This window comes from Euleptes europaea, chromosome 6, assembly GCF_029931775.1.
Source record: "Euleptes europaea isolate rEulEur1 chromosome 6, rEulEur1.hap1, whole genome shotgun sequence".
In the NCBI taxonomy this organism is placed as follows: Eukaryota; Metazoa; Chordata; class Lepidosauria; order Squamata; family Sphaerodactylidae; genus Euleptes; species Euleptes europaea.
In genome coordinates this window covers 79,231,538-79,255,709 of record NC_079317.1, presented here as the reverse complement: position 1 = coordinate 79,255,709, position 24,172 = coordinate 79,231,538, and the positions used below count along the sequence as shown (strand labels likewise).

The 24,172-nt window shown below is 44.5% G+C and overlaps 1 protein-coding gene across 1 annotated transcript; it reads right to left on the bottom strand.

Moving 5' to 3' along the window:
* Positions 1-5,014: 5,014 nt before the first annotated feature.
* DEPDC7 (DEP domain containing 7) lies at positions 5,015-22,630 on the bottom strand. The gene is made up of 9 exons (XM_056851480.1): positions 22,555-22,630; positions 14,583-14,976; positions 10,760-10,887; positions 9,306-9,495; positions 8,790-9,004; positions 7,659-7,801; positions 6,246-6,371; positions 6,072-6,150; positions 5,015-5,259 (listed from the first exon to the last, which is right to left on the bottom strand). Exons 1-9 carry the CDS (start codon positions 22,628-22,630, stop codon positions 5,045-5,047), a joined length of 1,566 nt encoding a protein of 521 aa, XP_056707458.1. The 3' UTR covers positions 5,015-5,044.
* Positions 22,631-24,172: the final 1,542 nt, after the last annotated feature.

Here is a 24,172-nt window from a genome sequence, read left to right as displayed (position 1 = left end):
GCTACCTGAAACAGACTTCCTTCAGGATCTAACTCAGGTTGTGAGCAGAGCTTGGACTGCAGTACTTCAGTTTACCACTCTGCGCCACAGGCCAGGCACCTGAGGAGTCTTCTTAGGAACCAGGAACAAAATGCTCCTGCTGCATGGCAGTTGGATACATGAAGCTGCCTTATACTGAATCCATCAAGGTCAGTATTGCCTACTCAGACTGGCAGCAGCACTCCAGGGCCTGAGGCAGAGATCTTTCACATCACCTACTACCTGATCCCTTTAACTGGAGATGCTGAGGTTTGAACTTAGAGCATCTGTTCAGTATGCAGAAGGTCCATCATTAAGCCACAACCACTTACCGTATGATGCCCTACAGTAGCACAACCTAATCACATACATACATATTAATAGAAGCCCTACCCTTGAACACATTATTTCTCCAGTTGTAGACAGGAACAATCATATTCTCACAGGAAGCAGATGAATGAACTCTCCAGACTAACCTTCTAATCCTTAACATTTGTGCTAGCAGGTGAGTCTGCAATATTCTGTCACCCACAATGACATTTTGCTGGCAAAGATCAGTACAGATACATCTATGCATACACCTATACCACCTAGAACGTTCTTGCTAATTCAGCAATTCTTAAGATTAGGGCCATGATAGAGTTTGATAGATCTATCAAAGATAGAGAATTTGTTTTTAGTTCCATCCACAGTTGTGAGTACACTCAGGGTGCTTTTCCACATCTTTCTCTCTCACAAAAAATGTCCTCATCCACATCCCATATCTCAACTCAAATTGCCATGGAGAACTGGAGGGTATTATTTGTGAAAGAAAGAATTGGTTGGGGCCTGTAAAGATTGACTGCCCTGTATTAGAAAGCCTACAGCTCAGCAGTGGAGTGTATGTTTCTTATGAAGGTCGAAGACATAATCCCTGGCATCTCTAATTTGCGCAACTTTCCAGTTGCAGCACTGGAAAGCTGAGCACAGACAGGAATGGTCTGGGGTGGTGCCAGGCAGCATCCTATTCCCACCATGCCATTTTTATTCACTTCAGACGAATGCCTGTGCTGCACTGCTAGAGGCTTATGCGAGGCAAAGAAGAGAGGCTTGCTACTTGCAGCTGAACATTCTGGGCCAATAACTCTCTTTAAGTGTCATCTGCTTCACAGGACTGTTGTGAGAATGAAGCAGGAGTGGGGGAGAAGCACATATGCCATCCTGAGCTTTTTGGGGAGAAGATGTGATAACAGAATAGTACCGCTCTAGTTGTTTTAGAACAAGACCTCCAGTATGGCTAGGGTTGCCAGGTCCCTCTTTGCTACCGGTGGGAGGTTTTTGGGGTGGAGCCTGAGGAGGGTGGGGTTTGGAGAGGGGAGGGACTTCAATGTCATAGAATTCAATTGCCAAAGTGGCCATTTTCTCCAGGTGAATGATCTGTATCTGCTGGAGATCAGTTGAAATAGCAGATCTCCTGCTACTACCTGGTGGTTGGAAACCCTAAGTATGACTGCAGATACAAGGAGGAAATTAAATGGTACTTCAACCCTTTTAGGGACTTAATATGCTCTGTGAGCTCCTATAGAGTTGTCCTGATCTTTTTTTGGTTGCATTTCAAAAGAATGGTGTTTCTCACCAATCTTTGCATCCGTTGCTTAATGTAGTAAATTAAAGGTTCATATTGTTTAGCTAAAGGCAGTGCTATGCCTATCTTAAGATCTAGCTCCTTTGTATTAAGTTACTAAAAACATGCTAATTTGACATTTCTACCGCTAGGAAGCATTACTGAGTAAATAGAAAGTTACTAGTCACCTGTGGAAATAATTGGATTCCTGGTGTGCACTTATGCATATTTGTAGGCTTTCCTAATGTTATAAGCTTTCATTAACAGGATTTCTTTTAAAACCACTCTTGTTGGGCTCTGCTAAAATATGGACCAAAATCTTTCACATTTAGCTTCAATGCTTTTCACCCACCCACACACACACAAATGGTACTTCTCCCTAGTAACAGAGCACACTCTCTTCTCTTTTGGGCCAATAAATATAGAACATCCTATCCACACCAGTGGAATTTAAACATTGTTCCACATGGTTCACTTTTTTGCCACTCATTACCCTACATTCCACAATGCTTTTTGTGTACTTGGCACAAAAATGCAAAGTACATGTAAGTTATACTCTGAACCTGGAATGTTGCATATTAGGCTGAAGCATTTACTTCCAAGCAAATCTGTTAGCACAAAATCTAGTCTACTGATTGGTGTAGAATGCTATAGCCAGGATGTTGACTGGAGTGCGTCACAGGGACCATATATCATAGAATCAGAGTTGGAAGGGACCACCACGGCCATAAAGTCCAACCCCCTGCACAATGCAGGAAATTCACAACTACCTTCCCCCTCCACACCCCTAGTGACCAGAAGGTGGCCAAGATGCCCTCCCTCTCATCATCTGCCTAAGGTCACAGAATCAACATTGCTGACAGATGGCCATCTAACCTCTTCTTAAAAACCTCCAGGGAAGGAGAGCTTACCACCTCCCGAGGAAGCCTGTTCCACTGAGGAACCGCTCTGTTAGAAAATTCTTCCTAATGTCTAGACGGAAACTCTTTTGATTTAATTTCAACCCGTTGGTTCTGGTCCGACCTTCTTGAGCAACAGAAAACAACTCGGCACCCTCCTTTATATGACAGCCCTTTAAGTACTTGAACATGGTTATCATATCCCCTCTCAGTCTTCTCCTCTTCAGGCTAAACATACCCAGCTCCTTCAACCTTTCCTCATAGGACTTGGGTCTCCAGACCCCTCTGTTGCCCTTCTCTGGACATGTTCCAGCTTGTCTACATCTTTCTTAAATTGTGGTGCCCAAAACTGAACACAGTACTCTATATATCTCCAGCCTTGGCCCATCTAGGCTGGTTCCTAATAGGTTTCCAAGCACAAATCAAGGTGCTAGCATTGACCTTTAAAATGCTACATGGTTTGTGACCACCATACCCGATTGCGACAGTTATTTTCTGAGGGCTATGCTTTCAGTGCCCTGCCTTCTGAGGTTAGGCAGGTGGCAGTAGGGTTGCCAGGTCCCTCTTCGCCACCGGCGGGAGGTTTTTGGGGGCGGGGTTTGGGGAGGGACTTCAATGCCACAGAGTCCAGTTGCCAAAGTGGCCATTTTCTCCAGGTGAACTGACCTCTATTGGCTGGAAATCAGTTGTCATAGCAGATCTCCAGCTAGTACCTGGACGTTGGCAACCCTAGGTGGCAGGCAACCTGGGAGAGGGCCTTTTTAGTCTTGGCACCGAAACTCTGGCACTCTCCCCAGAGACACTTACCTGTTCCTTTCTGTTGCTGTCTTCTGCCAGCAGAAGATATCCTTCCTTCCCGCCGTGTTTTTAATTGTTTGTGTATTATTGTATCGTAATTGTTTGTAAGCTGCGTTTTTATTATGTACTTTTTTAGTCTGTTTGCGGCCTTGGTGGCCCTGATGAGGGCAGAAATGTGGGGTATAAATTCTGTAAATAATAGTATCGCTTGTTATGGTGAGACCACAACCACCCCAAAATTGATAGCGACAAACTACAGCATTCAAGCCCATTTCTGTATATTTTAAAGTCAACAGCCTTGTGAACATTAAAGGCTCAATAGCTTTTCGTTTAAAAAGGCAACACCCTAGTATACAAAAACAAGCAGTTCAGCAGTACATATTTTGAGGTTGCACCTTGGCAGTGCTCTGGAATGAACAGTTTTAATAGGGTATTTTGGAAACATTTACTCCCACTCGGCCATTTAGGAGTGCAATTAGCCTTCAGCTCCCATTGTTCAATAAAAATGACAACATGCCCAGTCTTCCTGCGCAAATGCAGCGGGTGTTGTGTCCATGTAAGGTCAGAAGTACGTCTAGGTACCAGGGATGATTTACAACTGCCATTTCTAGTCACAGAAGGTACACAGAAAGCTCCTAGGTTATGATCTATTATTTCCGCTACAGATTTATGTAGGTGTTCCAGAGAATGAGACCATTTTTTAAACATTTTTACAATGTATTCCAATATCACCGCAATTTGCAGCTTAAGACTGTAAATAGGGAAGAGCCAGTAATGAGGGTTCGTTTAGAACTGCGAGACACGAAAGTCTTACAAATTCTCTTTTTGCTATTGCTCTCAACCAAAAGGACAATTTACACAACCCTTGGATCTATGAGTATTTTCCTACTTGCTGAGCAGAGTCTTCAGATGCCTGGATTTTAAGCCATCGACAAAACTCTACCACAGGTATAAACTGCTATCCAGTGTACCATCACCAATTCAGCACTAAACTGGATAGAAAACAGAAGGCTAAGGATCACATGAACTGACCCATAAACAAGATATCCTACCACAGCAGGCCCCAGGGTTTTCCAGATATACATGCTGCTCAATCCTGTGCACATTTACTCAGAAGTAAGTGGGGCTCAGACTTTAAGAATGCAGTCCTAATGGGAACGATTTGTTCCTTGGAACTCAATAAACTTGCTAGTGGAAATATACAATTAAGATACAATCTTTAGTTTACCAAAGTTGTCAGGTTCCTGTAGAACTTAACAGATCGGGTATGCAGACAGAGCAGTCCTCAGGAAAGCCTAAACCCACTGACTTTTCAATGGCTATAGAATGATGACACTTGGTTTAGGATTGCACTGTGAATCAGCCAACAATTAGCAACGAGAAGAGAACTGACATTCAGGAGGAAAAATTCATTTTAACTAATAGTCCATTGTTGGAAGCCTAAAACTTACATAAACATTTTACTTTATGAGCTACCTCAAGCAGGCCTTTAACAGCGGTAGCATATGCAGTCTAAACAAAATTGTGATAGGGAAGACTGAACACTGGACAATCTTCTATTGTCCTGCTAATCAACATATGAATCTGCAGAATTCAAGCATTTCAAATAAACAGCTTTAATTTAAAAAAATTACAGGTGAGTTATTTCTATATTGACAAAAAACAATTTTATTTAATACAAGAGCTGAAAAACAGTGTTTAAAAAAGTTTCCTGCCATGTTTGAAGTTACACAGCCCCATCTGTAGTCCTGTCACCAAAATACTGCAAAAATATTGCCGGATTAGTAGCATAGAATTGATCCAGCAATTTTTTTCTCTCTTTGGCGGAGAGACTCGTGTCTTCATCAATGGTTTTTAGCAAAGTTAGGAGTTCATCTTTTGTAGTCTTCTGGGCACTGTAGTGATACTCGCCCTCATCAAGCCTTTGGCAGAAGGTATATGCTAAAGAAAGTTTTAAAACATTCATTAAAAACTAACAGTAGTGCTATGCATTTATATAGCATTTTCCTGAAGTGCTCAAATTGCTTCAGATGTATGTTAGCTCTGTAATCTATAAAGCAACACTGGTATGCCAGGGCTATCCCTATATTACAGAGTGGAGACCTTGCCTATGGCTACTTTGCAAATTTATTGTACCAGAAATTTCCAGCTCATGGTGGTAACTTCATCTTGGTCTAGAAAACTTGACTAATATGTAGTGTTATGCTGTTTGCAGGCCCCAGTGCATCATGCACTGGGCCCCACCATATGAAGCTTTATGCCGGGGGTCCCCTATGGGGCACCCGCTGACACCTTTCCTGGTGCCACCACTTGCTTTTAGAAAGTGGGAGAGGCGTGGTGGGATGTCTGCCCAGTAGGCTGCTGATTAACAGGATGCCTTAGGATCGGCACAGCCAAACAGAACTTCTGCCTGAAATGTCGAATTGCTATGATTAGAGTTAAGTATAACCTCACTCCCTGACGTTTTATGGTCCTCCTGCAGCAGCTATTTTATGATTAGCTCTGCCTTCTTTGGCAGCCATTTTGTGATTGTGCCCCCCACCTTGGGCCAGAATTTCAAAAGTGTCTACCTGTTCAAAAAGGTTGGGGACCCCTGCACTATGCTATAGTAAAGTCTGTTACTTCTGTTTTAAGCATCCATTTTATCATTTCGTACCTCCTGTATCAAGTATCCTGATCCAAATTATATGGAATAAGAGAGTTTAGGCTTATTAAAGCATTTTAAGTGATTGAAGAGTTAAGGCCAAGGTTACCTGAACCCAAGCTGGAATCTTTCCCTTGCTGTAGAGCCACAAGCTTGTCACTAACCATTTTATGCAATGTCCCTGGGATCTTGAGCAAAGGAGACAACAGCTTATTTCAGTCATTGAAATTTAGGTAGATTATACAATTACAACATGAGGAAAAAAGAACTTTCAGGCACTTACCTTTAAGACATCTTTTTGATAGTCAACCAAGAACAAAACCAAAAGGTCCGTTTTCCCTTTAGATAGTGTTTTGTTGTTCACTATGGCTTTAGAGAAATGTCTTTTCACAACCATCCGGTTGTCACTCTACAGAACAAAGGAAACAGAACTTCTACTGAAGGGCATGCAGAATTCTATCCTAAGGCCCATCATAGAGGCCAGCGTGTAGTAGTGATCAGGATGTCAGAGTGGTTACAGGAAAACCCAGGTTCAAATCCCAGTCTGCCATGAAGCTCAATGGATGACCCCAAGCCAGTCAGTATACTTCAGCCTAGCCTACCTCACAGGGAGGTTGTGAGGATGGGTTGGGGGAGAAAAGATCATGTACTCTGCAAGAGACACTTTGAGAAATCCATATAACTGAGGTTGACACAATTGCTGCACCGTGTTATATTTATAGGATAGTGGACATTATATGTTGCATATAATTGTTGTGTTGTTTAATTAGTAGCATTCGATATAAAAGGTTTTTTGCACTTTGTTAACAATTCTCACTCCTGTAACTACCTGGCAGTTGGCAACCCTAGCAGAGAGGCGTGTTCTCCATCCAGAAGGAAGAGCCCAGAGAATAATTTCCCATTACTTTGTGAAAGAATGGTTACTGTCCAGGGGCATAAGCTTATTGCTATTGTGGGCGAATTTTAACTTGGCATGAGCGGAGGCATCTTTATTGCCTGCTGGGTTTCTCTGGTTGAAAATGGGCCTCTGGTTGAAAATGGGCCTTTTGACACCTTGATCTTCCTGAAGTAAGAATGAAACATGACGCCTTCTAGTGTTATTGTTACATTTCTATACCATCCTCCTTACACTCCAAAAAATCAGTAACTCAAGATAGCGTACATTATGTTCCAAGGTCACCCTCCCATCTACAGGCCAGACTCAAACTTGCTTAGCTTCACCATACTACGTCATGTGCCTTCAGACCATCTCCTTGGACAGCAGTAGTAGAAATCAAGACTGTGTGGGTGGAGCTCATGCTGTGTTTTCTTTTTACTCCAGCAATACTTCAGTTCCGGGGAGGGGTGGGGGTTGGTTATACTGACATAGCAAGGAGCTGCAGCAGAAGCTCCTGTCACAGAAGGTTCGACATCAAAAACTGTCAGAAGCACTGGAAACAGCCACAGGGAACACATGATGCTGAATCAAACTGTTAATTCATCAAAGTCAGTATTGCTTATTCAGACTGCCAGCGGCTCTTCAGAGTCTCAGACTGAGATCTACTACATGACCTTTTAAACTGGAGATACCAGGGACTGAACATGGGACCTTCTGCGTGCCATGCAGATGCTCTACTACTAAGCCACAGCCCCTACCCTGCAGTGAACATTTCCTCTAAATGTAACATTGGAAGGGGGCCCAAGTGATCACACTTGCCTCTTTTTGCAGCTTGAGCTCAGAATCCTGAGCTACGACAGCCATGAAATACAGCAGCCGCCTGAACTCCTCTCTTGTGGAGTTATCCAACAACTTCAAGTAGAGCTGAACTGCTTCCAGAGCTTGATCAGTCTTTCCATTTACTGGAACAACAAAAAAAAAAGAACAATGCTGTTGATGACAAAACACCCACATTACATTGCTGTTCTGTTTAGATAACCAACAACTTGCCCCATTACTGCTGGTCAAGTCTGCTAGTAAGGACACACACCAATTACCATTAGGCTAACATATGTATTTAAAAAAATCTTGTTTCATAAACCTGAATATTTTAAGAAAGGAATCACCTCTCACCTAGAACTGTGCAGAGGATCCCTATTTATAGACTAGGATGAGTATCAAGTTCATCCGGGCAATTGGGCAAGCCTACAGGGCTTCATCATTGCCTCCATGTAAGCTAAGAGCATGTCTTCAAGCACACTGAACATTCCCAGCAGCTTTATATTGCAGGCAAGAAAACTGGGGGAAATTGTATGTTTGTTGCTAACTCCTCCAACATAAGAACTATTGTGTAAAAAAGCTTATGTTTATTCAATTAAACAGTGACTGACAATTGAACTCTATCTTAGCACTTATCTGAAGTATCAACACCTGTCCATGAACAACATCAGATACATTCTGATTACAAAACATCTATTGCTTTCTAAACATACTAAATTTCCTCATTCCTGTAGTTTTGTTAACCTGCCTAGTTTATTTTTGGAAACCTCCCTGCAAACCTGACTTTTCCATTTCTTCTCAAAAGCAACAAAACAATTTTGAGTTTTTGTTTCAATAAGCCTCTCTTGTGCCATATTTCTGCCTTCTATAAAGAAAGAGGGTTTTTTTTTTTTTTTGACAGATCCCCTAACCATCTTAAGTGTGGGACAAAAACAAACAAACAAGAGACAAGTAAAAAGTCTCAGGAGTGATCATTGTGGTTGAGGGGGAAAATTTAAAACAAAAGGAGATAACTGTCTATGCCCTAATTTCCATCCACAGATGGGGCCATCTTAAAAATTAGATATAGTGATATTTGCCGAAATACCTGGCCTTCACTTACCTGCATCAGGTGTACTTAATTGCACTTACCTAGCTTATCTGCAATTCCCAGATGGATATCAGGGGCATGACTTAAGAGTGGTTCCTTCTTTTGACTGTAGTATCTACCAATGATATCAAAGAGGAGCAGTTTCCCCACATGTGTCATGTCGGGTCTATCAGGCAAACTTCGGCTGACATCAACCACCATCTGATCAGGCAGATAATCCAAACAATCTATTGCTGCTGACAGCCATTCATCTGCCCTAGAAAGTGAAAATACATACATCTTAAAAGCTGCATGTTTTCCGAGACACTGGCCCCAATGCAGGTGAAGTCAGTTATCACCAAGTGTCATCAAAATAAATGGAACATATCCTCTTGACTTCAGTGGCACTTAAGGTCCTCGGTTATGATGGACCATCTCATATTTGTTCCCTGCACGTCTGTCTGTTTTGGTACACTGCTAACAATTCGAAACCCAACACAGTTTGGAAATTAAGTTCACATAAAGTGACTATGTGTGCAAGTCAGTATTTTTGTCTTCCTGTACAAATATATACCTACTGAGAGTCACCAAAAGCTTTCAGAATCTCTCTGTCCAGGCAATTGCTTGTGACTCTACATTTCTCCTCCTGCTGGGCTTGTGGAAATCTGGCTGCTGTCTCTCCATACTCAAGCAAAGAGTCCAGAAGTGGAAGATCAATAAGCTGTAGGAGGCGGACAACTGTTTGCTCTCTCCAGACTTCATTAATAACTGGAAGGGGCGCAGAGAGAACACAAACCAAACAGCAAGATCAAGTAAACAAAGTTGTCTGAGAATCAATGAGTAATCTGAGATTGCAGTATTTTAGGTTAAGAGATCTAGTACTTTACAGCCAGAAGGGACTCAATTCCTAAGTTTCCTTACAAGTATACTTCAGAGTGAAAAGATGGCGTCCCATAGTCCTTTCTGTAGCACTTCATTTCCAAGTGTTAAAGAGAATTGTGCTTGGACATACCCCAAATGCTTTACATACTTTCCTGTGTAACTTGCAAGTGATCTTTGCCAGGCTGAGGGTCTGATCACATAAATCATGCTAATAGGGATCCGTGATGAAAGAAGGTCTTGTTCTTAAGGCCTTTGGAGCTGAACAATGATACACTTAGCTTCAAGTGTCCCTGCCCAATCAAAGATTCTATAACTGAAATCTAATGACTTCTCCCCTTGCTACATTTCCCAATCAGTACTCGGTTTTAAGATACTGTTGTCGTTGTTTTTTAAGCAGTCAAAGCAATACCCATTTTCTTTTTGCTCAGCCGGAAAGGAAAGAGATGGCAGCATTGCATTAGAATGCTCTTACTTTAATGACTGAGTAATGGAAAAACGTTAGGCCTACTGGTGGCCTAGTTTTTTGACAAGAGTACCACAAGTCAGGCTGGAAGCAGAAAAAAAGTGCCACTATAGGAAACACCACAGCACATCTGTACGGTAAGCCTGCCCCTTCTGTCCTATACCTTGCTGTTTTGCTCCATTAAAATAAGCTGGGGACTAGACAGAAACTCATCACTGAAGACGTAGGGAGTCATCAATGCCAGTCTTTCATGCCTTCCTACTTCCCTCTGGACATGACTCAAGCTCCCACCCCCTTTGACAGCTGCGGTGCCTTTGCAAGAAGTTGGCTACCCAAAATATACCCAACCTGGGGTGCAAATTTGTTATTAAATATGGTAAGGAAAGACTCCCCCCTCTTCCCAAAAAGACAGCAGACTTTAGTGCCTCTGATGCAATTCAAGAGTGCATGCACAATAGCACGTGACAAAATAAATTCTTTCAATAACTGTATTTCCCTTCAGTTTCAGACTGAATATCTATTAGAATTCAGGCAAAAACACCAAATCAATTTACTTCTTGTAGTCTAAGCACTGCATTTCATAACCGACATCAGTTTAGCTTAGCTTACACGTTCCCTCCAGTTTCAAGTCAAACAGGTGTTCATTCCCATAGCTGCAAGCAATTGTACCATCTTTATGTCACTTACCTTGACGAGACAAACTTGAAAAGTTGTTTACTTGAGGGAAACTAGCAGGCTTTAGATTCAACTTCTCCAAGAGGTTCTCCAAGCTTTCAGGTTTCACTGGTGTGCTAAGTAATGCTCTCTTCTCCTGCCTGAAACAAGGAGTTTGGTTGAATCACACACTTGTTAGAAGAGTGCCCCATAGCAATAGTTTGGTGAACTCCGTTGACACACATTTTGAATACTCTGCTATCCAATTGTTTTGCCTTTTCAAAGCACCCATTCAAGCTTTCAGATTAGAACAGAAAAAGAAACTCAAAGACATGTAGTGCCCTTAACTTACTGTCATATTATTACTTCTCTCAAGAGCAGTAAAGGGTAGATTTACCCACTTTTTTGTTTAAGTATAAGGAGAAATTGGGACAGTTACTTACGTTTGTGATTAGAAGTACATAACCAGGCATCTTCAGGCTTAAACAGAGGATTTGCATGTGGCATAAGAATCATTCGTAAATGTGAATTATTGAAAATATTGGTGGACTGGATATTGATGACCCTTATATTATATTAGCAAGGCTCTTCGTGATTAAAGCACAGCATTAAAAAAAAAACTAGTTGAAGCCCTTGTGTGATTGGTGCATTTCTCCATGTTTGAAAAACCAAACTTCCTTTTTGTTGTGTTTTTTTGCCATCAAGTCACAGCTGACGTATGGCCACCCCATAGGGTTTCAAGGCAGGAGACCTTCAGAGGTGGTTTGCCACTGCCTGCCTCTGCATCATCCAGGTATTCCTTGGAGGTCTCCCATCCAAATACTAGCTATGGTCAGGGCTGAGAGTGTGTGACTAGCCCAAGGTCACCCAGCAAGCTTCCATAGCGCGAGTGAGGACTCGAACCTGGGTTTCCCAGGTCCTAGTCTGACACCTTAACCACTACACAATACTGGCGCTAACTTCCCAAGAGGTAATTCGCATTATTTATGGAAACAGCCACAACAGCAGCAGATAGACTGTAATGAAGGAAGAACTTGTTCTTTAAAAATGAGAGAGAGGAGGGAGAGAGGGGAGGCACTCAAAGAGTCTAAAAGCATTTTTGCTTTCCATAAAGACTGACATATCAAATAACACACCTCCACTGCGGAAATAAACAGTCAATATGCTGTAGTCTCCACTTTTGCCAGTGAAGGAGTACAGAAAAATCTCCGAATCACAACAGGATCAACCTGTCAGCAATTCAGGTTGTAAATATACTTCTCCCAGGAAAAAGTTTTTAGTTATCTTTAATTTACCCTGAGATACCCAAAAAGATAATTTTCAGTACCCCAGATGTGCAAAAAAAGAAGAATCCTGTGATCTGTTTTCAGAGACAATCTTAGAAATCCAAGTTAGAAATCCAAGTGTACACTAGCCATGTACTTGTTAGCTCTCCTATTCCTTCCCATGTTTTTACCTCAATCAGCAAGAGTCTAATAGGTTTTATAGCTTCTGCTCATCCATGTGACTTAAGAATTTCCAGAAAGCAGTTTCAGTTCATGTTCTCTTCACTGTCTCCATTTACCAAAATGAACAAGGTGGCTATTTTAATTAAACATTCTGCTTGGCATTATCCAATACAGAGTTCCTCTAAATTACATTCAACCAAGGAATCATATTCAGCTTATTACACTGGTATCATGTATCCAAACTAGGCTTCTTTATATACTTACGACACATGGAATAGTATTTTAATGAAGTTGACAGCAAAAAGGATATTAGTCAGAGGCCTTACACCACATGCCCCAGATCACACCCTTGTGTTCCATGCTTGCATGCACTGGTTCCATACGCACAGTCCATGACAAACTAGAATCTCCACTCAAATAAGTACGTACTGAAAAAGTGGAGACCCCCCCCTTTAATCAGAATTATTCCATGTGATTAAGCCCCAAGTATGGAGCACTAATGTTTTACTTTTCCACAACAGAAGTCCTGTTCCACAAACAGAATTCCACAGTTACATATTAAATTGCGATTAAATATGTGAGCCATTACCTAGAAGGAAGGAATCGAGTATTATGACATGTACACCACAGCACTAAGCCAGGATACTTTAAATAGTTAGGGATTCTAGTAGGCCAATCTCCTCCCCTTCCCCACATTTACTTTTGGGACTGGCTGTGGCTTAGTATCATGTATGCAGAAGGTCCTAGATTCAATCCCTGGCATCTCCAGTTAAAGGTATCTCACGGGGGGTGGCGGGGGAGAGACATTCTCTACAGATAGCTGATGCAATTCAGAGTAGAAGTGGGTCAGTGGTCTAATTCATAGGGCAGCTTCATATGTTCAACAAAATAAAAAAACAAAACAGTTTTTTGAACACCTAGAACAATATCCCCTTTTTGCCATTTTTAATTACCATGGTCTGAAATTGCATAAATACAATTGATTCAAATTGTACAGTCATGCTACAGTTAACTTCAAATAATAATTCACGTATAATGAACATGAAGAACAAAATACAAGCCAGAAATGTAAAAGCCAATGCCTATCCTAGATTAGTAAAAGCCAATGCCTATCCTAGATTAGCATAGTGGTTATCTACAGCTGCAGTGAAGACTGGTGCTCTAGGTCGGTGGTTCTCAACCTGGGGCCATATAGCCCCCCCGGGGGGGCAGAATATTCCAAGGGGGCCACAGGTGAAAACTGCATAAATGGGGGGGGCATGGCACAAGACTAGGGGGCCACAGAGGGGAGTGAGAAGTGAAGAAAACAAACACATGAAAACCTAACACATGACTTTCTTCATTGCACTTGTATGCATGGTTTGCAACTGTGAATTTTTGTATCACTGTAATCTTGTGCAAAAGTGATAGAAGTTTTGTTCTCCCTTGTATGTGAACATTGTAGTTTATTAGCGTGCTGTATTCCCTTTTTGTGGGGCATTTTTTGTAAATTTCAGTTTCCCAATAAGAACTGCATGTGTGCATTTTGAGTGGCTGTTTATGCTTCTTTGTTCCTTGGCTATTTACAAACAAAACATTTAAATAGCTACCTTTCTACCGGTAGGACAGGGGGGCCACAGGAAGGAAACAAGGTTGGAAGGGGGCCACGGTCGGAAAAAAAGGTTGAGAACCACTGCTCTAGTGACTGATGGGCCTAGTGGACCCCGGCTATCAATCCAGCCAAGGTAACAGAAGGACAAAAGCCATCTTCTGCTTATGTATCTATTTTGCTGCATACATGATCACAAGGACAGGGAACTGCCATTCAAATTCAGGGTTGTGCTCATGCCCAGCCAGGAAGTCAACCAGAGTACCAATCACCTTTTGAGAAAGAATGGGGAGCTGTTCTTCAGTCCATGAACAGACTATCATTATCCACCTGGGCTAGTCCTAGTAAACTTGGAGTTTACTTGATTACATGCACAAAACAGCCCATGGATACAGACCCCTGAATTTCTGGACAAGAGCCAGAGGGAGTGCCACCAGAACAGATCATTAACAATTGAAGAAGACCCGAACAACAGCGTATGATTGCAGTATTTCCTTCTTCAGCCATACTTCCTACTTTTAAAGGCTGGATATACTGTTCTAGGGATTGCAGCCACTACATGGAATTAGTCCCGCTGGCTTTAGGCATTTCCATGCTATTTAGAGAAGAATAGATCCATTTACTTCACTAGTCAATGTGATTCCAACTATAGCAATATGTAGGACTCACTCTTGAGTAAACGTACACAGGCTCAGACTACAATCCTAAGAATAGTTATTAGGCAAAGTAGAGTTTCAATCAACATAATCAGATTGTATGTTAACCAGGGGAAAAGAAAAATATAGCTTCTAAGTCTTCCAACACTTTTATTGGTACTAACCTTGGATGTATAAAACGGCCACACTCCTCCTCAGAGGGGCTATTCCCTTGGCTTGATTCATTTGAAAACCGGTAGAGACTGCAGCTGCTATCTTCAAACACAGACCGTTTATCTTTCCCAAAGACTCTGGTAGAAACTGCTTCAAACACCTTGTAGTCCATCAATGCCTGGCAGAGTCTCACAACTTTAGTCCGGCAAATATCCACCTTTCCAAAGTATTTGTTCTGGAGAAGGTGGGCATAGACAACATCCACAGCATTGGAGCCAATAAAGCAGTCATTATAGCATTTCAGGTTTTGACGCCGCTTTTTCACTTCAACTTGGGTCTGGAGCGCATTGATAATGCTGCTCCAGACATACGTGGCTCCAAATGGTCTTTGCGCCAAACTGAAACCTAGCAAACAATGCAGAAGAATTACTAGATGCATCTTGGTGACAGTTCTAAAAAAGTTCTAGAGGGCTTTCTAAAAAACAACAAAAACCTAAGCTTTGGTAATCTTTCTAAAGTGTGTAGTTTACCAAGGAGATACAAACTTGCCTGTAACACCATACTATCTCATCACCATGAAAAATGTCTTTCTCTACTGGCTGTTGCAGGGGGTTATAATAGTTATGCCCCACAACCCCAAAGAAAGTCCGTTGATGTTAATAACAGAACAGCTTGTGACTATCTGAGGTAAGTATCTCCAAATCAAATAGATAACTCCCCCCTCATAAATATTACATATTGCTGACCATTTTTATTACATACTTGTGTATTACCATAAATTAAGTCTAAGCCATTAACAAACTATGAACTTGGAGGATCAATAAAATATCCTGTGAAATAGATTAAAACTCTTTATTTCATCTAGCTCTTTAATATTCACCTGTCATTCTATGGGCAGGAAGAAGTCCGTTTAGGACTTTTTGGGGTAAAAAACAACCACTTGTTCTTAGGAGGTGGCACATGAATTGCATGCAGATGCACTAAGTTCAGCCCCCAAGCTCTCCAGGTTTAAAAGGAGGTCAGGTGGGACTTGCCGTGGGGGAGTAGGGGAAAACCATACAGAAAAATATTACAAGGAATTGTATAGATGCTTCTGAAATGATGTCTCTGCCTAGTATTAATTGGGAGAAGGCTAGGAAAATATGAGAGAACCAATGAGCCCCATGGCGCAGAGTGTTAAGCTGCAGTACTGCAGTGAAAAGCTCTGCTCAGGACCTGAGTTCGATCCCAACGGAAGTTGGTTTCAGGTAGCCGGCTCAAGGTTGACTCAGCCTTCCATCCTTCCGAGGTCGGTGAAATGAGTACCCAGCTTGCTGGGGGTAAAGGGAAGATGACTGGGGAAGGCACTGGCAAACCACCCCGCAAACAAAGTCTGCCTTGGAAACGTCGGGATGTGCCATGGGTCAGGAATGACCTGGTGCTTGCACAGGGGACCTTTACCTTACTTAATGTGGTGGTCAGAACTTTGGGCTAGGGCCAAAAAGACCCAGGTTCCAATTCCTATCCAAGCCACAAAACTGACTGGGTAACTTTAGGTCAGTCACAATCTCAGCGCCCTGTCTACCTTGCAGGGTTGTTGTGAAGATAAAATGGAGAACATGAGAGTTATGTACACTGCCCTGAGCTCCTTAGAAGAAGAGTAAGATACAAATGAAACTAATAGAGATATAAGACATTGGGGTGACACTTTTCCTTGGCCATAAACAGTAGAAAAAGCAACATATTCCATAAACAATTGTTCTGGTTACTATTTGTACCTCATAATATCTATAGCAAAACCATACACACATTATGGCCATTTTTAAAAAGCAAATGGGTTCCTACCTAGCACATATACCCGTTTAATTGCTTATAATAAGGGTGGGAGTACAGAACTAATGAGCTGGCCAGAAATAAGACTGCTCCCAAGGAATAGTAATAAATAATTAAAAACAAGGGTAGCAGCTCAGTGGGTTGGAGGCTCCCTGTGGCCAATTTATAGCATTCCATTATGCCACCAAATTCAAAAGCACACATTTATTTCTTTATTTTGATTTATATCCCACCCTTTCCCGGCAATGCCGGGCTCAGGGTGGCTATCAGCATATAACATACACATAGGGGAGGGGCTGTGGCTCAATGGTAGAGCATCTACTAGGCATGCAGAAGGCCCCAGGTTCATTCCACAGCATCTCCAGTTAAAGGGACTGAAAGTGAAAACATTCCCACATGGTGACAGGCCAAATATTATAATGGAATGGCATACATACATTATGTAGTGAAGCTGCTCTTTTATTTCCCATATACATGTTATAGAAGAGTAGCCAGCAGCATTATAGCTCTTCTTATTGATGCCAATAAATTCCAGGGACAGATATGTTTATTTGCAGCCTTCAGATTCAGGCAGATTCCCAATAGCTAACCCAAACTGGGAAGACAGTATACCATCTCCAGGAAAAGGGTTCACAAGAGACCTGTCCCTGCACATTTATACATATTAGCTTCCTAAAGGGATTGTGAAGAAAAGCATAAGAACATAAGAAAGGCCCTGCTGGATCAGACCAAGGCCCATCAAGTCCAGCAGTCTGTTCACACAGTGGCCAACCAGGTGCCTCTAGGAAGCCACAAACAATTCCTACTCTCTGCTTCCTATTTTTCAGCCAGCTCTCAATCCATAAGAGGACTTGTCCTCTTATCCCATGACTATGAAGTTTGCTTAGCAGTCTTTGGTGGGGGACTTTGTCAAGAGCTTTTTGGAAATCCAAATACACAATATCCACAGGCTCATTCCTGTCCACATGCTTACTGACACTTTCAAAAAACTCTAATAGGTTAGTGAGAAAAGACTTACCCTTACAGAAGCCATGTTGGGTTTTGCCCAGCAGACCTTGCCCTTCTATATGCTTGACAATTCTTATCTTTAATTATGCTTTCCACTAATTTACCCAGAACAGACGTTAAGCTAACTGGCCTGTAATTTCCTGGGTCCCCCCTGGAACCTTTTTTATAAATGGGTGTTACATTGGCCATTCTCCAGTCCTCTGGTACAGAGGCTGATCGAAGGGACATATTACATATCTTTGTTAGAAGTTCAGCAATTTTCCATTTGAGTTCTTGAAGAACTCTAGGATGAATACCGTCTGGTCCCTGTGACTTGTTAGTTTGCAGTTTGTCTAGACCAGTGATGGCGAACCTTTTAGAGACCGAGTGCCCAAACTGCAACCCAAAACCCACTTATTCATCGTAAAGTGCCAGCACGGCAATTTAACCTGAATACTGAGGTTTTAGTTTAGAAAAAAACCCTCATACGTTAACATCTTATGCTCACAAGCATAAAATGATTCAAACAAAGTAAGGAAAGCAATCCCAAGTGCTTTAATTGATTTAAAATTATTTGGCAGAGAATTCCACACTTTAAGGATTTCATTTTCAGAACTAACTGTACTATCCTTTGTCATCCATAAAATTAAATCATGGCAATGACTGACAAACACCATTTTCCCCATCTGCATTCTCAAAACTCTGCAGGGGGGCTTATTGTTGAGTTGTGCATCTGAGTGGCAAGTCCAAGGCAAAACCTCTCTTTCACAAATAGACACACACACCCCCCCCCCATGCAGTTTTGAGACTCTGGATGGGGTAAATGTGCATCTCAGTGGCAAGTCCAAGGCAAAACCTCTCTTTCACAAATAGACACCCCCCCCATGCAGTTTTGAGACTCTGGATGGGGTAAATGTGCATCTCAGTGGAATGTCCATGGCAAAACCTCTCTTTCACAAATAGACACCCCCCCCCATGCAGTTTTGAGACTCTGGATGGGGTAAATGTGCATCTCAGTGGCAAGTCCAAGGCAAAACCTCTCTTTCACAAATAGACACCCCCCCCCATGCAGTTTTGAGACTGGATGGGGTAAATGTGCATCTCAGTGGCAAGTCCAAGGCAAAACCTCTCTTTCACAAATAGACACCCCCCATGCAGTTTTGAGACTCTGGATGGGGTAAATGTGCATCTCAGTGGCAAGTCCAAGGCAAAACCTCTCTTTCACAAATAGACACCCCCCCATGCAGTTTTGAGACTCTGGATGGGGTAAATGTGCATCTCAGTGGCAAGTCCAAGGCAAAACCTCTCTTTCACAAATAGACACCCCCCCATGCAGTTTTGAGACTCTGGATGGGGTAAATGTGCATCTCAGTGGCAAGTCCAAGGCAAAACCTCTCTTTCACAAATAGACACCCCCCATGCAGTTTTGAGACTCTGGATGGGGTAAATGTGCATCTCAGTGGCAAGTCCAAGGCAAAACCTCTCTTTCACAAATAGACACACCCCCCCATGCAGTTTTGAGACTCTGGATGGGGTAAATGTGCATCTCAGTGGCAAGTCCAAGGCAAAACCTCTCTTTCACAAATAGACACCCCCCCCCATGCAGTTTTAAGACTCTGGATGGGGTAAATGTGCATCTCAGTGGCAAGTCCAAGGCAAAACCTCTCTTTCACAAATAGACACCCCCCCCCATGCAGTTTTGAGACTGGATGGGGTAAATGTGCATCTCAGTGGCAAGTCCAAGGCAAAACCTCTCTTTCACAAATAGACACCCCCCCCATGCAGTTTTGAGACTCTGGATGGGGTAAATGTGCATCTCAGTGGCAAGTCCAAGGCAAAACCTCTCTTTCACAAATAGACACCCCCCCCATGCAGTTTTGAGACTGGATGGGGTAAATGTGCATCTCAGTGGCAAGTCCAAGGCAAAACCTCTCTTTCACAAATAGACACCCCCCATGCAGTTTTGAGACTCTGGATGGGGTAAATGTGCATCTCTGTGGCAAGTCCAAGGCAAAACCTCTCTTTCACAAATAGACACCCCCTCCATGCAGTTTTGAGACTGGATGGGGTAAATGTGCATCTCAGTGGCAAGTCCAAGGCAAAACCTCTCTTTCACAAATAGACACCCCCCCATGCAGTTTTGAGACTCTGGATGGGGTAAATGTGCATCTCAGTGGCAAGTCCAAGGCAAAACCTCTCTTTCACAAATAGACACCCCCCCCCATGCAGTTTTGAGACTCTGGATGGGGTAAATGTGCATCTCAGTGGCAAGTCCAAGGCAAAACCTCCCATTCACAAATGGCCAATAACCCCTGTCCTGAGCCCGGGCCACCTCGGGACTTCCCAGACACCGGCGGGGGCTAGCCACCACCCGCGGGGGGAGAAAAGGGGTCAGGACGGCAGGATAAAAGCCCCTCCCACCCGTCCTTTCCTCCACCCGCCGACAAACCTCCACAGTTGGGCGCCTGGCCGGGGGGGGGAGGGGGGCGAAGCGCCGACGACACCATCCCCAGACAGGAGCCGACCACCACCACCTACCTTTCCCCTGCAGGTTCCCCAAAGGCAAAAAGGGCAGACGCCCCTGAATCGGCCCAACTGAAGAGGGGTGGGGGGCCTTCTGGCAGGCGGGGAGTCCAGCCCCCCTGACACATGTGTGTGTGTGCACGCGCGCACCCTACTCCTCCACGTGGGCCCCTCCAGAGGGCCGCGGGGGACAGCCGGCCAGCCGGCTGCTGGGAGTGAGAAGGGCGGCTGGGCGGAACACCCTCCGGGGGGGCGGAGGGGCACCAGACGCCGAAGGAGGCGCGACAGCGTCAGCGAGAGGAAGCGGCGACGGGCTCCCCTCTTCCGGGCAGCGAGAGGCAAGGAGGCCCGGCTCAACGGCCGGGGAAGGAGCAGCGGGAGGCCCTGATGCGCGCACCCCCTGCAGGGATTTCTCCCCCCACGGCCAGGCCCGGGAGTGGCGCGGGAGGCAGCAGGGAGGGGGGGTTCTCCGCCCCCCCCTCGGCTCTGGGCAGGGGGGGATCGGGACTGAGGCTGGGGTGGAAAAATTTGGCAAGGAGTCCAGGAAAGGGGGGCTTTGAACCGAGCGGTTCAAAGCCCCCGCGGCCCAGCTGAGCAGCCGCCTGCCTACAGCCTCCCCCATCCGGGGCGGGGCGGAGCCGGAAAGGCCAGCAGCTGGGAGGAACCACGCGTGCCGGCAGAGAGGGCAACGCGTGCCGGAAGTGGCACGCGTGCCATAGGTTCGCCAACACGGGTCTAGACGTTCTAGGACTTCCTGCCTTGTTACCACTATTTGCCTCAGTTCCTCATTTCCCCTCTCCAAAATCTCTGTTCAGGAGAAGGAATCTGCCCTGTATCTTCAACAGTGAAGACAGATGAGAAGAATTCATTTAGTTTTTCAGCAGTCGCTTTATCCTCCTTTACAGTTCCTTTACTCCCATTGTCATCCAATGGTCCAACTGCTTCCCTAGCTGGTTTCCCACTCCTAATATACTTAAAGAATTTCTTATTGATGTGTTTAGCAATAAGCCCCTCAAAATCTTTTTTTGCATCTCTAATTATCTGCTCTAATTAGCAGCTTCACACATTTTACATAAACAGCAATGTATTCATAGTTTTACAATATATCTCTTTAAGCAAGGTGATAAAACCTGTGACCACAAGGGATTTGTGGTGAGCCATGTAAGTTTGGTGGAGGAACAGCCCAAAAGAAATGAAGGCTTTTCACAGAATGAATGCCACAATACCATAAAGTTGTAGGGCATCCAGTAGGGGAAAGTGAAAAAGGCTGGTTTCCTTGAACAACAGTACTAACAGGGTTCCAGCCAAGCTTTGAAAGGAAGTCAATAAGAGATGCATCCAACCGGTGCTGCACATTAAGCCAAAGGTTAACCTCCCCAGTGTCAGGAAACATCAAAAATACCAGAACTTGGAGGAAGGGAGCAGGGAACTCTATCTTGCCAATAGAGGCCACTGCAGAAGTATACACCCACCTTAGCAAACAACTACACTTGCCTGAACCCTTACCCAACTAGCACCAAGTTAATTGAACTGATGAGGCAGAAAAGCTACTCCCAACCACACCCAAATCAGAGCTCAACATAACACTAGCCTGACCTTCCGAAAGGACTACAGCTAATTTATCATCCAGAAACAGGAGAGGAGAGATATGGGGAAGTCCTGCAGGATTAGACCAAAGGTCTCTCTTGCACACCATTCTGCTTCCGACAGTGGCCAGTCAAATGCTTTTTTGGGGTGAAGAGGCAGTATTGTGCAGCAGTTACAAACCAGGAGAAATCTGGGGTTCAGCCCCAAGGTGGTACCCAAGCTCCCTGGGTAACCTTGAGCCAATAAGACAGAGGCGCCACACAGACGTGGTAGGCGAAAGAAAAATCCAAACACAAAAGCCATATAATACCTTTTAGTATGGCTAAACTAAAAGGACACAAAACAGCACGCAAGCCAACTGCAGTCTCTCAGCCACGACTACCTCATAGCTAGGGGAGAGAAAGAGTGCCCCCCATTAGTAACTAGGAAAAAATAAGTCCCACATACACACTCATCATCATTTTATTTGCAGTCACAGACCATCAAACTGAATAATATAAAGTAAAACAAGTACAAAATACGATTAAAATTTAGATACTTAAAATGACGGGGAAATGCAAAGGTACGTAGCTAATTAACATCAAGCCGAACGAAAGCAGTACGTTATTAAAATGGAAGTGCTTAATAAGAGCAAAAGTCGGGTAAAACCAGTCCGTCAGAAAGCACATACATTAGGTATAAGGAGAAATACAGTTCGCAGAATAAAGACAGTTCGCAGAATACAAATTCCCAATCTGCTGGGCTACTGCATAGCCTTAAGCGATCGTTGCCTTGTGTTCACTGCTAACTAAGCCAACCCGGCACGCACAAGCTGGAGCAAAGCAAGCCCCAGAGCGCCGCAACAACGATCTTGTCGGAGCCGCCCATCAAAACCGGAGAGAAACGTGCCCCGCGCAGCCTTTGCGGCGGCCACTTCTTCTGCGGTGGGCTGAGAATGAGGCAGGTGAGTGAAAGGGGCCGGCAGCAACTCCCTCCTCCATAGGCAGCCAGCTCCTTCGCACCCTTCTTGCAAAAGCACCTCCCGGGGACTCGCTCTTCCCCGACGGAGAATGCAACCCCCGAGCCCGCCCTTACCTGGAGGCTTGTTGGCCGGGCTATAGAGAGGGCAGAGATTCAAAGCTGCCGCCTTCTCCTTCACGGTGGCCATCATGACCAGGTGGATGGGTCCCCCGAGCAGGACAGGAGCGCCGCTGCCTCCTAGCGGCTCCCTTGCAAGAGAAAAGGGCGGCGCCTACTAGCAGCGGCTCCCCTTATTGGCCGGGGGCCGCGCCTATTGGCTATTTAACATCCCAGCCAGGCGCAGACCCCCCTTTTTTTTGCTGCCCGTGCAATCATGAAAATTGCGCTCGCTGTTTCTGATCCTATCCAAGTAGCAGAATGTCATTCTAGCTATATCTGAAGAAGTGAGCTGTGGCTCACGAAAGCTCATACCCTACCAGAAAATATTTCCGTTAGTCTTTAAGGTGCTCCTGGACTCTCACCCTTTTCTACTACTGGAAAAGACAGTCATGCCAGGAAAAGTGGAGGGCAGCAGGAAAAGAGGAAGACCCAACAAGAGATGGATGGACTCAATAAAGGAAGCCACGGCCTTCAATTTGCAAGATCTGAGCAGGGCTGTCGAAGACAGGACATTTTGGAGGACCTTCATTCATCTGAAGAAGTGAGCTGTGGCACACGAAAGCTCAAACCCTACCAGAAAATATTTCCGTTAGTCTTTAAGGTGCTACTGGACTCTTGCCCTTTTCTACTACTTCAGGCAGACTAACACGGCTACCCACTGCGAATGATCCTATCCAAGGATGAGGACAAGTAAGAAGCAGTCCTGTGCTCAGGGCCGGTGCTGCCATTAGGCGAACTAGGCGGTCGCCTAGGGCGCAGACCTGGCCTGAGGGTGCACAGTTTTAAACTGATTGGTTTCTTGGAAGGAAAAAAATGCAACTGACAATTTATATATTGGTTCTTGTAGGTTATCCGGGCTGTGTGACTGTGGTCTTGGTGTTTTCTTTCCTGACGTTTCGCCAGCAGCTGTGGCAGGCATCTTCAGAGGAGTAACGCTGAAGGACAGTGTCTCTCAGTGTCAAGTGTGTAGGAAGAGTAATATATAGTCAGAAGGGGGTTGGGTTTGAGCTGAGTCATTGTCCTGCAAAAAGTATCAAAGGTAATGACTCAGCTCAAACCCAACCCCCTTTCTGACTATATATTACTCTTCCTACACACTTGACACTGAGAGACACTGTCCTTCAGCGTTACTCCTCTGAAGATTCCTGCCACAGCTGCTGGCGAAACGTCAGGAAAGAAAACACCAAGACCACGGTCACACAGCCCGGATAACCTACAACAGGGATGGGGAACCTCAGGCCCGAGGGCCGAATGCGGCCCCCGAGGACATTTTTTGTGGCCCTCGGGAGCTCCAGGGCCCTGCCGCTGAGGCACGGCACAGGGCGGCTCTCCCCGAGGGTGTTCCTGGGGCCATGGCTTGCAGGGGCACTGTGGTGCCCTTTGGACCTCCTCTCACCGACTGGTGTTGGTCGGCCAGAGGAGGGGGAGGGATGCTTCCCCAAGGCTGCCCCCTATTGCCGCAGCGTGCAGGAACGCCGGGTCACACTGTAAGCCCCTCTAGCTGCCTGTTGCCTGTTGAACAGCGAGGGGGGGGAAGAGGCCCGTGGCTCCCGGCGGCAGAGCATGCGCACAG

Coding starts and splice junctions, on each gene's coding strand:
- DEPDC7 (XM_056851480.1), bottom strand. CDS start 22,630: ATGATGGCCACCGTGAAGGAGAAGGCGGCAGCTTTGAATCTCTGCCCT. Junction 10,888..14,582: donor GGCCGTTTTATACATCCAAG/GTTAGTACCAAT, acceptor TCCTTGTTTCAG/GCAGGAGAAGAGAGCATTAC. Junction 9,496..10,759: donor TTCAAGTTTGTCTCGTCAAG/GTAAGTGACATA, acceptor CGCCCCTTCCAG/TTATTAATGAAGTCTGGAGA.